The sequence below is a fragment of the Coenobita brevimanus genome, chromosome 46 (genome assembly GCF_032717465.1).
Source record: "Coenobita brevimanus isolate Jiangsu-jjx chromosome 46, ASM3271746v2, whole genome shotgun sequence".
In the NCBI taxonomy this organism is placed as follows: domain Eukaryota; kingdom Metazoa; phylum Arthropoda; class Malacostraca; order Decapoda; family Coenobitidae; genus Coenobita; species Coenobita brevimanus.
The window spans coordinates 10526517-10542901 of record NC_136999.1 but is presented as its reverse complement, the minus strand read 5'-3'; the positions used below and the strand labels follow the sequence as shown (position 1 = coordinate 10542901).

The 16385-nt window shown below is 43.0% G+C and overlaps 1 protein-coding gene across 1 annotated transcript in view; it reads left to right on the top strand.

The window, feature by feature from the left end:
- The window catches only part of LOC145398625 (translation initiation factor eIF2 assembly protein-like), a 68843-nt gene that overhangs the window by 38636 nt on the left and 13822 nt on the right, over nucleotides 1-16385 (top strand). Inside the window, exons 6-7 of the mRNA XM_080271435.1 lie at nucleotides 62-184; nucleotides 8181-8320. Of these exons, the coding sequence (XP_080127561.1) occupies nucleotides 62-184; nucleotides 8181-8320 (263 nt within the window). The remainder of the gene's footprint in view (nucleotides 1-61; nucleotides 185-8180; nucleotides 8321-16385) is intronic.

Genomic DNA, 16385 nt, shown 5'->3' with positions numbered 1-16385 from the left:
GGGACTGCTGTAACATTTTAATTAATATTAATTTTGTAAAAGAAGCATTTTATACTTCCAGGTATTTGTCAGCGTGATGTCAGCCAGAGTTACTCATGCATAAGTGCTGATCAGGCAAATATTCGTAGTGATATTATCAGCTTTTGGCGTGAGAATATTGAAAACAGATTCCCCCTTCCCAACTGTGAGTAACATTTAATGCCTTGCCATACTGAAGTTAGTTCTTATATTTCATCTGTTTTGTAATGCATACAATATATTGTACTGTACTGTTTTTTTTATATATTTAGAGTTACACAGTGATTGGTGAAGTTTATAGTACAGTACTGGATCTTGTGTGTTGTGTACTGTATTTAGTCACTTCAAGTCATCCCCAAATGATTTTGTTAAGCATAGGAAAGACTTTCTGAACTGAAGCGGTTAAATATAATATTAATAGATGCATACAGAGACCTTTCCGAAGCTAAATGCAGTCATAGGTTTCACTGATGTCTGCAGTATGAGTTCTTTTTCCAAAGCTAAGTACAACCATAAGTTTTCATTAATATTTACAGTACACTGTACAAGACATTTTTCTGAAACTAAATGCAATCACTTGATGGTAGGGTGGAGTCATCATGGGTCATACTACTTTGGGAAAAATATTTGCATAAAATCTGAAAAACACTGGAAGTACTAAACATCTGTTGATGAAACTTGCAGTAGTTGCCCCTCTTTAGAAATACAGTTAAGGTAAGTGCAATATTTTTTATAACACACACACACAAAAAGTGCATTTGGTATGGAACATCACTTGGAGGTGATGGTTCATGAAGACTCAGGAGCACCACCAAAATAATGTTAAACAGGCACATAGACAAATAAATAAATAAAAGTTTCCAGCTTTGATAATGCTGATTTCTTAAAGAAATGAAACTACAGTAATCCCTCAATTATCTGATGCAATAGAGCCAAAGGCATGTCCCGAAAGTGGATCCGTCCACATAATGGACTTTTCCCCTGGCCCCCGTTTGTACATAACCTAACTTTAAAAGCAGTTGTAAAAGGCCACTATAGTACATTGTAACAATTGTTCCTGTTGTTTAACACTGTATGATCAAGCAGACCCATAAACCACAGCCAAGCAATTTCCATGGTCAACCAGACCCATCAACCACAGACAAGCAATCACCACAGCAGGGCCATACCCTGCAGTGACATGAAAAAGAAAAAGTTATGCAAGATAATTGCAGTGGGCACACAAAATGTGATGGTAAAATAGAATAAAATCATGGCATAGTACAGCAGTCTGTCTATCTATCTATTGCCAGACGCATCAATCCCGTTCGGGGTGGCCACAAACAAATCGCCTCCACGTTGGCCTCTCCCCTGCCATTTCACTGCCCCGCTCCCAACTCATCCCCCCCTCTCTCATATACCTCTCCACCCCATCCCTCCATCTCATCCTCGGCTTCCCCCTCCCTCTTCCTCCCTCCACCTCATTCACATACACTATCTTCGTCAGTCTTTCACCCTCCATCTTCTCCACATGGCCAAACCACCTCAGTGTATTCCTCCTAACGCTTCTTATCACATCCACACCACAACGTTCCTTTACATTCTCATTTGTCAGCCTGTCTCTCCATGTGACTCCACAGGCTCCTCTTAAATAACTCATTTCCACTGCTCTCACTCTTCACTTGTGTCCTTTCAACAACATCCAAGCTTCACTTCCATACGTTAGAGTTGGTATCACAATACTGTCATGTAGTAACTTTTTCACTTCCATGCTCACATCCCTGCTTCTTATCACTGCTTTCAAGGAACCAGCAACCTTTCTTCCCTGCTGTACCTTTTCAAGCACTACACCCTCCAAACCTCCATCCTTATTCATCACACTACCCAAGCACTTAAATGTACTCACATTTTCCAATTCCTCACCATCCAACCTCACTGTACATTCACTGACTTCACCTCTCTCAGAGACCATCACTTTACTCTTCCCTACATTCACCTTTAGATTCAGTTTCTTACACACTCTCCCAAACTCATCCACCAAGCCTTGCAGCTCTCCTTCGTCTTCACTCAACAGCACAGTATCATCTGCAAACAACAGTACAGGGAGTTTCCAAACACTACCCTCTCTAACCAGGGCCACTCCAACATCCACTACCCTGCCTTGTACCTCTTTTATTACCCCATCCATGTACAGATTGAACAGCCATGGAGACATGACACATCCCTGTTTCAACCCAACCTTCAAGGAGAAAAATTCACTTAGTTCACCAGCCACACGCACTGCAGCCTTAGCACCATCATACATACTCTTCACAGCATTCAACAACTTCCCATCTACTCCACATATTCTTAATACTTTCCACAATCCTTGTCTATCCACCCTGTCATATGCTTTCTCCAAATCCATGAAAGCTGCATACAACTTCTTTCCCTTCTCTAGAAACTTTTCCACTAAAGATCTAAGAATGAATATCTGATCTACACAACCTCTTCCCTTCCTAAAGCCTCCCTGTTCTTCTCTAACTGATTCCTCTGTTCTTTCTCTAACTCTGTCAGTAAGTATCCTACCATGCACTTTTCCTATTATACTAAGAAGACAGATGCCCCTATGATTACCACACACTTCTTCTTCCCCATTTCCTTTGTACAAGGGACTAATTATACCTGACTTCCAATCCTCCGGGACTCCACCCTCCTCCCAGGCCAATCTGCACATTTTCCACATCCATTCTACTACTATCCTCCATACTTCGGCATTTCACCACACGCTCCATCAATTCCTGGGGCTTTCCCCAATTTAACTTTCTTCATTGCTTCCACAACTTCTATCCTACTGATTTCTTCCTGTCTTCTACAGCAAGCTAAAATAAAATCAACATCTACACACAATTTCTCGCAGGGCATCTTGCTGAATAACCTGCTAGTTCCTTGGAGGCAGGGGGCTCAGTGGTAGAGTGTCAGACTTGGGATCAGGGGGTCTTGAGTTCGAGCCACGCCCGGTAGCTGCCATGCCGAGAGGGGTAGCACCCTCCTGGCACCTAGCAGGGCTGTATGATTTAATGAGGTCTAGCATGGGGAACACATCTGTTTCCCACAAGTTCCTTGACTTTGAATTGTGCATTGCAGCTGGCGAAGCTGTTGCACTGCACAGTTCCTGTGTGGTCTAGTGGCACACCCTGGTGAGCCTGGAGCAGATAGGGAACAACCACAAAAACCACCAAGTGCACCACCATAATGACTATCCAAGAGGAGCTGTTCACTATCTGGTTGTCGGGTAGGAACAGGGAACGACCAAGGGGGTTTCTAGCGGATGCTGGGTGATCTACCTAACCAGACAGCACAGTGCCACTGGGCTATTCCAGCCTAGGTGGGTGAAAATGTTCATGCAGCCATAACTTCCACCTGGACACAAGCATTTTGTCCGGATAAAATGAAAAAATGGTTTAATAAAGTAGATCACGGCGTCCGGGTAATGGATCGTTTGGATAATGGATGTCTGAATAATCGAGGGATTTCTGTATTAGAATGGAAAATCTTTCCCAAACCATATTTCTGAGTGTTAATGAATGATGAATTGAAAATGAGAGAAGGGAAATTTTATTAAACTAGGGAGTCTTTGGTTGCTCATCTGGTTGGTGTCAGGAGAACTCTTTTCATTTTGCTGCCAGTTCTTACTCTCTGCTCTACAAAATCTGGGAATTCAAATGTGTTCTTTCAATCTGACTTACTGCAGAACCAAAGATTCATCTTCATTCACAGCAGTCCTCTCTTTTGACCAGCTCACTATTATATCACTGATGGTAGATTTGGTATGTGTCAAAACACGTGATTTACCTCTTTTGCGTTCCCTGTAGATTTTATGTAGATGTTTTAGTGCACTTCATTACCTGTTTTAAGATGTATGTATCATAGTTTCATGAATAAGTAATCATGGATCCTCCAACCACTGAACAAAGAAGATCATGAACAGAAGCAAGTGTGGGTGCAATGTACCATACATGGGTACAATGTACTGTACTCTCCTAAATCGTCTTGTACAGACCATAACTCGTATGGAGGGCAGGAAGTAAATTATGTCACTACATTTATGCCACAACCTTTGTGTATCTATCTGTCTATAGCCAGACACAACCTTTGTCTATCTATATACCTAGGTTGCTTCCCCCAAGGAAAGGGAGGTAGCCAAGACAGGACGACACACTCCCCATTTACTCATCCATTCAAACACATTCATTCAACCTTTGTACCTGCATTTAATGTCATATCACTTCTTCACCAACCTTACTCATATCATTATGATCTGGAGTAGCATAATGACACAAAGAATATTAATATAATGATGAAATATCACATGTAATGGGAGAGGAAACAAAAATTTACTTCCCACTGATTCATGGGTAGGCATACACCATTTGGTGAGATGACTGGTGTCCCCACAGTGCTGCCAAGGATATTAGCTTCCGTTCCATCACTGCATATACAGCACAGCGATTTTAGGAGAATTCGTTTCGTTTCGTTTTTAAAGGCTCCAACATGCTTGCATGTGTCGGCCTTGGTCACCTAATGGCGGCTCTCCATGCTGCACGATCCATTGCAGCCTCCCTGTTCAGTCCCTTAACCCTAAGGTCACACTTAATGACCTCGTCCCATGTCTTTCTCGGTCTACCCCTCACAACCCCACCCCCAATATTAACACTTCTCACCTTCCCCACCCAACTATCATCCCCCATCCTCTCCACATGTCCAAACCACCTCAATCTACCTCTCCTCATCACAACACCAATACAGTCCAGTCCCATCCTACCTCTCATCTCTTCCATTGTAAACCCAGCCCCTCCAGGCCTTGGACGCAGGGACACACTGCACATCCACCTAATCATTGTCATTTCTGTACGTCTGAGCCGGCGAATGTCTTCCTCCTTCACTGCCCAGGTCTCACTGCCATACAGCATTACACTCCTAACACACGCTGCATACAAAGACCCCTTAGCACGTAGGGAGAGCCCCCTCAATGTCAGGAGAGGCAAGAGCTCCCTGAACTTCTTCCAACCACTTCTCACCCTAGCCACAGAGCTAGCTCCAGCCCCACCTCCAGCACACAACATGTCTCCTAAATAACAAAACTCTTCCACACACTCAAGAGATTCACCAGCAAGTTCAATTCTTTCACGTCTGACGATCTCCACCTGCTCACCCCGGCATGCCGTACACATAAAATCAGCATTATTTCGCAGTCTACCTCTGATACCACTACATCTCTTATGCACCCATTTATCACACACACCGCACAAGATGGAATTACTTCCCACACCCTTGTGGCAGACTGCACATGGCCACTCTCCCTCGTCTTTGACAGTACCGCCACCAACCCTAGATATCATCACTTTTGTTTTATCTGCATTTACCCTTAAACCCTTTTGCCCCATACCATCTCTCCACTTCCTAAACCTTTCCTCCGCCTCCCTTTCATTCTCTGCAGTCAACACCAAATCATCAGCATACAACAACTCCCATGGGAGTCCGTTTCTAAAGTCACGTAAAAGGGCTTCAAGTACCATGATAAACAACATGGGACTCAAGACTGACCCCTGATGCACACCAACATTCACGGAAAACTCATCACTCAAATCTCCATTCACTCTCACCTGGGTGTGAGCACCAACATACATGGCCATAACCACCCTAACCAGCCACTCCTCCAAGCCAAGCTTTCTCATTGCCCACTTCACCACCTCTCTAGGGACTCTGTCAAAGGCCTTTTCCAAATCAACAAAAACAAAATAAAGATCCCTTCTCCTACCAATATATTTTTCCTGAAGCTGTCGAACAATGAATATGGCATCAGTGGTCCCCCTACCTGGCATAAACCCAAACTGCATCTCATCAATATTCACTCTTTCTCTAATCATACCTTCTAAAACTCTCTCCATTACCTTCATTATCTGATCTAAAAGCTTTATACCTCTATAATTCCCTCTTTCCAGGGCATCACCCTTCCCTTTATACACATTTACAATTACACTCTTCAGCCAATCATCTGGGACAACACACTCATAAATAATCCTATTTATCAGGTCAGTGACTAAACTCACCCCTATATCGCCTGAGGCCTTCAACATTTCGGCAGTCAACCCAGACACACCTGCTGCCTTCCCCACCCTCATCCTGCCTATTGCCTCACTCACAGTAGCAGTATCAATCAAAGGCCAAGGGCCAGACACTGGATCTGCTGGCTCCAAACCTTCCCTGTCCCAGTCAAACTCCTCATTCAACAACCAGTTATAATGCTCTCTCCATGCATCTTTAATATCCTCACTGTTCACCACTACCCTTCCTTCATCATTCTTCACACACTGCTCACCTATGATATCCCGATTATCCCTCATTGCCTGACCTGCCACCCTAAATATATTTTTCCTTTCCCCATGATTTAGGTTATCAAGTAATTGTCTCTGTGACTCAGACTTTGCCCTGTATACCTCTCTCCTAGCCCTACGCTTGGCAGCCAAATATTCCTCTTTGCTACCACCCTTCTTCCATTCCCGGAAAAGCCTTCTTTTCTCCTTAATTGCAGCTTCTACACCCTCATCCCACCACCAAGTTACTTTATGTCTTGGTGGTCCTCTTGTCCAGCCGCATGTTACATCAGTAACTCTCAAGAAATTGTTCTTGAGGGCTCTGTACTGTTCATTAACGCCTCTGTCTACAGCTCCCTGTTCAGCCACCACTCTCCTCAACTACTTCTATAGAAGGCATCCCTTACTACTTGGTTTTTCAGCTTCCATATTTTCCTCCTAGGTACATAAGTCCTCTTTTTCATCATTTGTTCTTTAAGCACCATATCACAAATCAATAGTTTGTGCTGCTGCACACACTCCTCACTTCCTATAACTTTAACATCCCTCACTAACCTCCTATCGGCCCTCCTAACCAGAAAATAATCTATCTGACTGCTATTTCCCCCAGACTCATACGTACATTATATCACCTGATACAGGCCAAAATTACTCCACCCATTAGAAATCTGATTAAAATGAAAAATTTCTGAAGAGTTAATGCAATCTTATGGTTGGTTTGCCTTAACCTTAAATTATTAAGTGGAATGCATCACATGGTTATTAAGGGTCATTATTGGAACACTTAGGGTTATATTTGATAATGCTACAGAAAGTCCTCAACACTACAGATATACAGTGGTCCCTTGCGTTCAGCGATTTAATTAGTCTGGCGAAACCATCGCTAAATATGAAGTGTACTTTATGTGGGAAAAATATCAGTGAGTATGCGCTCATCCTCCAAGTCACCCTTTTGACCCCTGATTTCCTGCTTTAAGTGCTGAAAATGAAACACAATGTATTAGCAGTACATTATACAGCTATAGTACTGTATGGCTATACATATAACCAGCAAAAAATGCCAAATGCTCGGCACTGTGAGAGAAAAAAAGCACCCAAGGTGGCCAGATGCTCACAACAATGATAACAGTGGTGGTCTGGTGGTGGACGGGCAAGACATTTCACATCCCACATCACTAAATGTGTAAGACAGTCGCTAAATGTGCGGGATTGGCACCTTTTCTTCCTTATCGCTAAACGCGAAAATTGCTAACTTGAAACACGCTAAACGCGAGGGACCACTGTATATTGCTTTTTTTGACATTTTTGTTGCCATTTAGTTTACAGTAATGTACACAAAACTGCCCATTTAAGTTCCAATGCAACATATAATGCCAAACTATCAGTTTCCCCCAATTTAAAGTAGAAGTGCTTGGATAAAAATTATGCAATTTTGGCACGTCACAGATATACTTCCCAGATTACTGACTGTACTGTGATATAGAGGCCAGACACATGTTATTTTCTTCATGTGCTTCAGAGTTTTTCTTGTAAATTTTGAGCTTGTACAGTATTTTGCTTTGTAATTTAATTACCAGTCAGTTTCTCTCTCTCTCTCTAATTGGATGGGATATTTAAAGCTGTATCTAATCCCCCCAGTACAAAAAGTGTCTTGACATTGCTACTCTTCACCCTGCCCTAGGGTGGGAAAGGAGGTCCAGATGATGATGATGACAGAAAGTTTCTCTTTGATCTAAATAAAATTGTCTGAAGGTAGCAAGAACAAAATTAAAGACATGTCATCAGAGTGAAAGGGTTAAGCATGGTACCTTGAAATTCTCTTCACAGATGTGGTCGATGTGTACCGGCCTGCCAAAGATCATGTGATTCTCCTCGATTTCAATCCATTTGGTGAAACAACAGATTGCCTTTTGTTTACTTGGCCAGAGCTGAAAGGAGTCGAAGAAACCAGACAGTGTTCAGATAGGGTAAAGTATTATTGAGCTTGGATTGTGAGTGAATGAGAGTTTGATTTATTTAATTGGGCAGACTTTTGTTAACTCTCCCTCTATCAGGTTTTCTAATGCTTTCAGGATCCTATTGCACCCCATTCACAGATGAGGAAAGAGGTTGGGATGATGGTAGAAGAAATAAGAGTAAAAAAATAATAACATACTGTACAACATTACCCACTGCAAGGTGTAGTAGCACAAGGGTAGTCTACCATAGTTCATTACATTTAGGAGTAGATGGCCTGCCTGCTTCCTCCTGTGGCATTGAATGACTGAAAAGCCTCCAGTCACCTCATAGGGATCAAACTTTCTGAAAGCTTTAACTCTGGCATGAGCATTTTGACTACAAGACCAGTGGTTCTTAACCTTTTTATGTGCCTGTACCCTTTGTAATTTCTGAATATTTTCCTGTACTCCCTGTAAAAAATATCAGTAAAATCACATTAATTAATTCATAAAGTTTTTTTTTTTTTTGACAGCCAAAAAAGAAAGAAAGAGGTAAAATGCATCAGTGTGACAATTATGGTTAATACTGTTTTTTTTTTTTTTTTTGAAAATGACTAAAATAATGCATAATGTTTGCTGAAAATAAACATCCTTAACCCTATATCGCCAACCGTAACGATTTCGTAACGCTTGAAATAAATGGTGACTAGGCAGAAATTACCAACTGGATGAAATGGTTGGCGAGTGTGACGATTACGTCACGTTCTACTGAGCCCAGGGGAGGGGTTGACAACACCACTCGTTGGCAGTATCTGGCATATTTGCCTCAGTGTTTACAGAGAGTCAGCTAGTGTGGGGTGCAGCAGCGTTACTTTGTTTTCTCACCTGTTTATGTACTTTCACAGGTGAGTGCTATGCTTAGTAAAATTAGGACTTGTAGATAAGTCACTGCTGATTGTATAGGTGTGAAAAGCAGGCATAATACACATGAAATACACACATTTCGTGGTGATTATTCGTATGTAATGATTTTGTACACTTCGTCTTTCTAGTGGATGGTACAAATAGTGCTTTGGACACACCTGAACGGCGAGGTAACATTGAACCTGCCACAAGTCAATCATCCTGTTGAGTATTTTGGGACTTTTTTTTTTTTCATCTGATAGATAGAAAGATAGATAGATGAATATAGATAGATAGATTGAGAGAGAGAGAAAATGAGAACCAGCAAATCTAAGCAAGGCAAGCAAGCAGCATCAGTTAGGCAGCACCACATCCAATAGAGCCAGTTAGAGCCAGGCAGGAGTGAATGAGACAGAAAAAGAGAGAAAGAGAGAGAGAGAGAGAATTTGAAAGACGAGAGGGTAAATACTAGTAAATGACTGCAGAAGAGAGGAAAAAACAATAAAACCTCTTGAGAGAGAGAGAGAGAGAGAGAGAACAAGCAAATCTAAGCAAGGCAAGCAAGCAGCATCAGTTGGGCAGCGCCACATCCATTAGAGCCAGTCAGGAGAGAGAGAGAGAGTTTGAAAGACGAGAAGGTAAATATGAGTAAATGACTGCAGAAGACAGGGAAAAAAAAAAAAAATCCTGAGGAAGAAAGAGAGAGAGAGAGAGAGAGAGAGAATTTGAAAGACGAGAATGTAAATAAGAGTAAATGACTGCAGAAGAGAGGAAAAAAAAAATAAAACCTCCTGAGAAAGAAAAAGAGAGAGAGAGAGAGAGAAAGAAATTCTAAGCAAGGCAAGCAAGCAGCATCATTTAGGCAGCACCACATCCAATAGAGCCAGTTAGAACCAGGCAGGAGGGAGAGAGAGACAGACAGACAGATAGGGGGGGAGAGAACAAGCAAATCTAAGCAAGGCAAGCAAGCAGCATCAGATGGGTAGCACCATATCCAATACAGCCAGTTAGAGCCAGGCAGGATAGAGAGAGAGAGAGACCTTCAGTATTTATTTCCTTTATGCTGAATGTTTTTTTTTTTTTTTTTTTTTTTTTTAATGCGAGGAAGAAGGAACCAAAGGCCATGAGCCTGCAGTAACAGTTCCCTCCAAGAGAAAAACAAAATACAATAGAGAGCCAAATTCAAGATCCAATCATTTTGAGATGCCTGGACACACTGCATTTGAAAGACTGGAGATCATAGGCAGCAGGAAATACAGACAGAGGGAGACAGTTCCAGAGCTGACCTGTTGCATAAATGAAAGACTGGGAGTAACGGTTAACTCTTGCATTAGAGAGTTGGACAGAAAAGGGATGAGAGTTTGCTGCCAGACGGGTGCTACGCGCCTGTCGTAGAGGTGGAGGAATGCAAGCAGACAGTTCAGAGGAGCAGTGACCATTAAAGTAGCGATAGAAAAGAGATAAAGATGCAACAGTGCGGCGAAGAGACAGAGGTTGAAGGGAGTCAGTAAGAGGAGGAGAGTTAATGAGACGAAAAGCCTTTGACTCCACCCCATTGAGAAGAGCTGTATGTGGGGAGCCTCCCCACACATGAGAGTTGTACTCCACACAGGGGCGGATAAAACCCCTGTATAGAGTCAACAATTGTGCAGGGGTAAAAAAAGAGCGGAGTCGGCTTAGCACACCCAATCTCTTGGAAGCAGATTTTACAAGAGATGTAATATGATCTTTCCAAGATAAGTCCCGAGTAAGTGAAACCCCAAGCATGTTCAAGGATGATGCAGGATGAAGCTGAATATTATTAAACATTAGTGGGTATACCTGTGGAAGATTTTGTCGGGTTGATAGGTGTAAGAACTGAGTCTTAGATGCATTAAAGACAACCATATTATTTTTACCCCAGTTAGAGATATGAGCCAAGTCAGACATTAGGTGTGCCATAGCCTCATCCCTTGTTTGTTGAAGTAACTGTTGAGATGGTCGTTGTGGGAACCGAATGGAAAGGTGAAGGATGGAGTCATCAGCGTATGAGTGGATAGGGTTAGATGTACAGCTTAGAAGATCATTGATGAATAAAAGGAAGAGAGTTGGTGATAGGACAGAGCCCTGAGAAACACCACTGTTGATAGATCTAGGAGAAGAACGATGGCCGTCTACAACAGCGGCTATAGAACGACCAGAAAGGAAGCTAGCGATGAAGGCACAGATAGAAGGATAGAAACCGTAGGAGGGCAGTTTGGAAATTAAAGATTTATGCCAGACTCGATCGAAAGCCTTTGAGATGTCAAGTGCAATGGCAAAGCTTTCGCCAAAGTCCCGAAAGGAGGATGACCAGGAGTCTGAAAGGTAGGTGAGAAGATCGCCAGTGAAGCGTCCCTGACGGAACCCATACTGACGATCGGAAAGAAGGTTGTGATAGGAAAGATGCCTTAAAATTTTTCTATTAAGAATTGACTCGAAAACTTTTGAAATACAGGACGTTAAAGCAATTGTACGATAGTTGGAGGGTTGGGAGTGGTCACCCTTCTTTGGGACTGGCTGAATGAGAGCAAACTTCCAGCAAGAAGGAAAGGTACAAGTTGACAGACAAAGGCAAGAGTTTGCCTAGGCAGGGTGTAAGCACAGAAGCACAGTTCTTGAGAACAGCAGGAGGGACCCCATCAGGCCCATATGCCTTGTTAGTACTGAGGCCAGTGATGGCAGAAAATACATCAACTGAAGAAATTTTAATGTCAGCCATGAGGAAGTCAGAGGGGAGAAGTGATGGAGGAACAGCACCGGAATCGTCTAAGGTGGAATTGGAGGAGAAAGTCTGTGCGAAGAGATCTGCTTTATCAGTAGAAGAAATAGCTACAGAACCATCAGAGTAGAAAAGAGGAGGGAAGGATGATGAGGTAAAGTTGTTAGAAAGATTTTTGGCAAGGTGCCAGAAGGAGCGGGAAGAATTCGTGTCGGAGAGTTGAGAGCATTTAGTATGGATGAAATTATTTTTAGTAGAGCGAAGAACAGACTTAGCACGATTCTGGGCAGAAACGTAAAGATGATGTGATTCAGGGGTGGGTTGGCTCCGGTACCTTTTGTAGGCCTTCTCCTTGTTGCGGACAGCATTAGAACAAGCGTGATTAAACCAAGGCTTTCTTGCTTTAGTCAAAGGATATGAGAAAGGAATGTATGCTTCCATGCCGAATAGAATAATCTCCGTAATGCGCAAGGCACACTCAGATGGCTCACGGCCATGGAAGCAATAATCATTCCAGGGAAAATCAAAGAAGTACTGCCTGAGGGCCTCCCAGTCCGCGGCTCCAAAATGCCACAGACGACTTTTCCCTGGAGGGTCCACAGGCCGTACCGGAGTGATAGGACAGGTTAAGGTAATAAGGTTGTGATCGGAGGAGCCCAACAGAAAGAAAAGATTAACAGAGTAAGCAGAAGGATTAGTTGTGAGGAAGAGGTCAAGTATGTTGGAGCTCTCTCCAAGGCGGTCAGGGATACGGGTAGGGTGCTGTACAAGCTGCTCTAGGTCATTAAGGATAGAAAAGATGTAGGCTTGTTCACCAGGTGGATCAGTGAAAGGAGAGGAGAGCCAAAGGTGGTGGTGAACATTGAAATCTCCAAGAATGGAGATTTCAGAGAAAGGAGAAATGGATAGAATGTGTTCCATCGTAGAAGTAAGATAGTCGAAGAATTTTTGATAGTCAGTAGAATTAGGGGATAAGTAAACAGCACAGATATACATAGTCAGAGAATGACAGGAAAGCCGAAGCCAGAGTGTGGAGAATTCAGAAGACTCAACTTCAGGAACACGAGAGCAAGATAAGACGTTGCGTATGTATACACAACAGCCACCTTTGGCTTTGAAATGAGTATAGAGAAAGTAGGAGGATACAGAAAAGGGTTTGCTGTCAGTTGCCTCAGACAGCTGAGTCTCCGTTAGAAAAAGAAGGCGAGGTTTAGAGGAGGAGAGGTGGTGCTCAACAGAGCGAAAGTTAGAGGAAAGGCCGCGAATGTTGCAGAAATGAAAAAGAAGAGAGTCAGACAGTGGTTCCAGGCACCTCGAGTCGTCATCGGGAGAGGGGCGGATGGTGGGGGCATTTATGGTCCACCCCCCTGGGGACTCCGAAGCTTGATGAATCGACGCCATTTTTGGTGAATTTTGAATAGGAAGTGTAGTGTGTACTGTGCATGTAGTTTGGTGAAGATAGTTAGAGAAATTTGTACTGGAGAGCATGCTGGCCTACTCTCTGTGTAACTGAGACACTGAAAAAGTTCAGCAAAGGGGGATGGTCAGGAACTAGTCCTGAGGGCTGATGAAACGGGAGCTCCAGCACTCCCTGTCATCAGCTTTCCATCCACCTCGGGAGTACTGCCCTGCTCGACCAGTGCTACAGTCTTTTGCAATAAAGAAAACTATTTTATTTTGTATTTTAAGAAGCAAGTTCTTGAATGTCATGTTTGAAACATACTCAGATAACCAGTTGGTAACTTGATTTTGTATTGTATTTTTTTGGTGGAAAAAACCATTGTGTTAAATGTTTTGGTATTTTTCTGCAATTTATTATGCCTAGCACAGTACAGGACAAACATTAGAATCTACAATATATATATACAGGTATTTTATATTGTAAAAGACGACCGTGACGATTTTGTTACGTTTTAATAAAATTTTATATAATATATATTTGAGTGCATTCAAGTACTTGGGTAGTGTGATGAGTAAGGATGGAACTTTGGGGGATGAAGTACGTGAAAGGGTACAGCAGGGAAGAAAGGTTGTTGGTACACTGAAAGCAGTGATGAGAAATAGGGACGTGAGCATGGAAGTTAAGAAGTCACTGCATGATGGTATTGTGATCCCTACCCTGACGTATGGAAGCGAGGCATGGACCTTGCAAGAGGGGAACAAGTCAAGAGTGAGAGCAGTGGAAATGAGTTACTTGAGAGGAGCATGTGGAGTGACGTGGAGGGACAGGTTGACGAATGAAGAAGTGAAGGAACGTTGTGGGGTAGATGTGGATGTGGTTGAAAAGATTAGGAGAAATACACTGAGGTGGTTTGGACATGTGGAGAGAATGGAGGATGAAAGACTGACTAAGAGGGTGTATGTAGGTGAGGTGGAGGGAGGGAGAGGGAGGGGTAGACCGAGGATGAGGTGGAGGGATGGAGTTGAGAGGTATATGAGGGAGGGGGGGATTAGTTGGGGGGAGGGGAGTCAAATGGTGGATGACAGAGTGACTTGGAGGCGTTTTGTCTGCGGCCACCCTTTGCGGGATCAGGGCGTCGGGCTATAGATAGATAGATAGATATTTCACAATGGATGTGGAAGATGTGCAGATTGGCCTGGGAGGAAGGTAGAGTCCTGGAGGATTGGAAGTCAGGTATAATTATTCCCTTGTACAAAGGAAAAGGGGAAAAAGAAGTGTGTGGTAATCATAGGGGCATTTGTCTTCTTAGTATAATAGGAAAAGTGTATGGTAGGATACTTATTGACAGAGTTAGAGAAAGAACAGAGAAATTAGTTGGAGAAGAACAGGGAGGCTTTAGGAAGGGAAGAGGTTGTGTAGATCAGATATTCATTATTAGATCTTTAGTGGAAAAGTTTCTAGAGAAGGGAAAGAAGTTGTATGTGGCTTTCATGGATTTGGAGAAAGCATATGACAGGGTGGATAGACAAGGATTGTGGGAAGTGTTAAGAATATATGAAGTAGATGGGAAGTTGTTGAATGCTGTGAAGAGTAAGTACGATGGTGCGAAGGCTGCAGTGCGTGTGGATGGTGAACTAAGTAAATTTTTCTCTTTGAAAGTTGGGTTGAAACAGGGATGTGTCATGTCTCCATGGTTGTTCAATCTGTACATGGATGGGGTAATAAAAGAGGTACAAGGTAGGGTAGTGGATGTTGGAGTGGACCTGGTGAGAGAGGATAGTGTTTGGAAACTCCCTGTACTGTTGTTTGCAGATGATACTGTGTTGTTGAGTGAAGACGAAGGGGAGCTGCAAGGCTTGGTGGATGAGTTTGGGAGAGTGTGTAAGAAACGGAATCTAAAGGTGAATGTAGGGAAGAGTAAAGTGATGGTCTTTGAGAGAGGTGAAGTCAGTGAATGTACGGCGAGGTTGGATGGTGAGGAATTGGAAATGTGAGTACGTTTAAGTACTTGGGTAGTGTGATGAGTAAGGATGGTTTGGAGGGTGAAGTGCTTGAAAGGGTACAGCAGGGAAGAAAGGTTGCTGATTCTTTGAAAGCAGTAATAAGAAACAGGGAAGTGAGCATGGAAGTGAAAAAGTTACTACATGACAGTATTGTGATACCAACTCAAACGTATGGAAGTGAAGCTTGGACGTTGTTGGAAGGACACAAGTCAAGAGTGAGAGCAGTGGAAATGAGTTATTTAAGAGGAGCCTGTGGAGTCACATGGAGAGACAGGCTGACGAATGAGGATATAAAGGAGCGTTGTGGTGTGGATGTGGATGTGATAGGAAGCGTTATGAGGAACACACTGAGGTGGTTTGGCCATGTGGAGAGGATGGAGGGTGAAAGACTGATGAAGAGAGTGTATGTGAGTGAGGTGGAGGGGGGAAGAGGGAGGGGGAGGCCAAGGATGAGATGGAGGGATGGGGTGGAGAGGTATATGAGAGAGGGGGGTGTGAGTTGGGAGCAGAGCAGTGAAATGGCAGGGGACAGGGCGACTTGGAGGCGATTTGTTTGTGGCCACCCCAAACGGGATTGAGGCGTCTGGCAATAGATAGATAGATAGATAGAATCAAATTACAACTTAATTTCAGCACTGAGGAAAAGAAAAAAGCTAGAATAATTTCTTGTTCTAATCATATCATAATTCAGGCGTTATGGGGTTAAGGTAGGTTAATACAGTATAAACTTTTGAAATACAGTACTGTACATCCATACTAAACAGTGACGGTCGTGATGGTAAGTGCTGTCACAAAAGCAGTTATGTGTCATTCACTCATCTGTACTAATTACTGATTACTGAACAACTGGCATAACTACAGATCAGTATTAACCCCTTAAACGTGGATTGTCGCATTTGCGACGATCGGCCCAAAGGACAGAACGGCGGATTGTCGCGTTTGCGATTTGAATAAATTTTGAATAACCGCGGGCAAGCAGACTCCAGCTGGTATTGTCTATCAGTACCACCACCCTCTAGCTACAACTAGCATACTTTACCTTTGTAC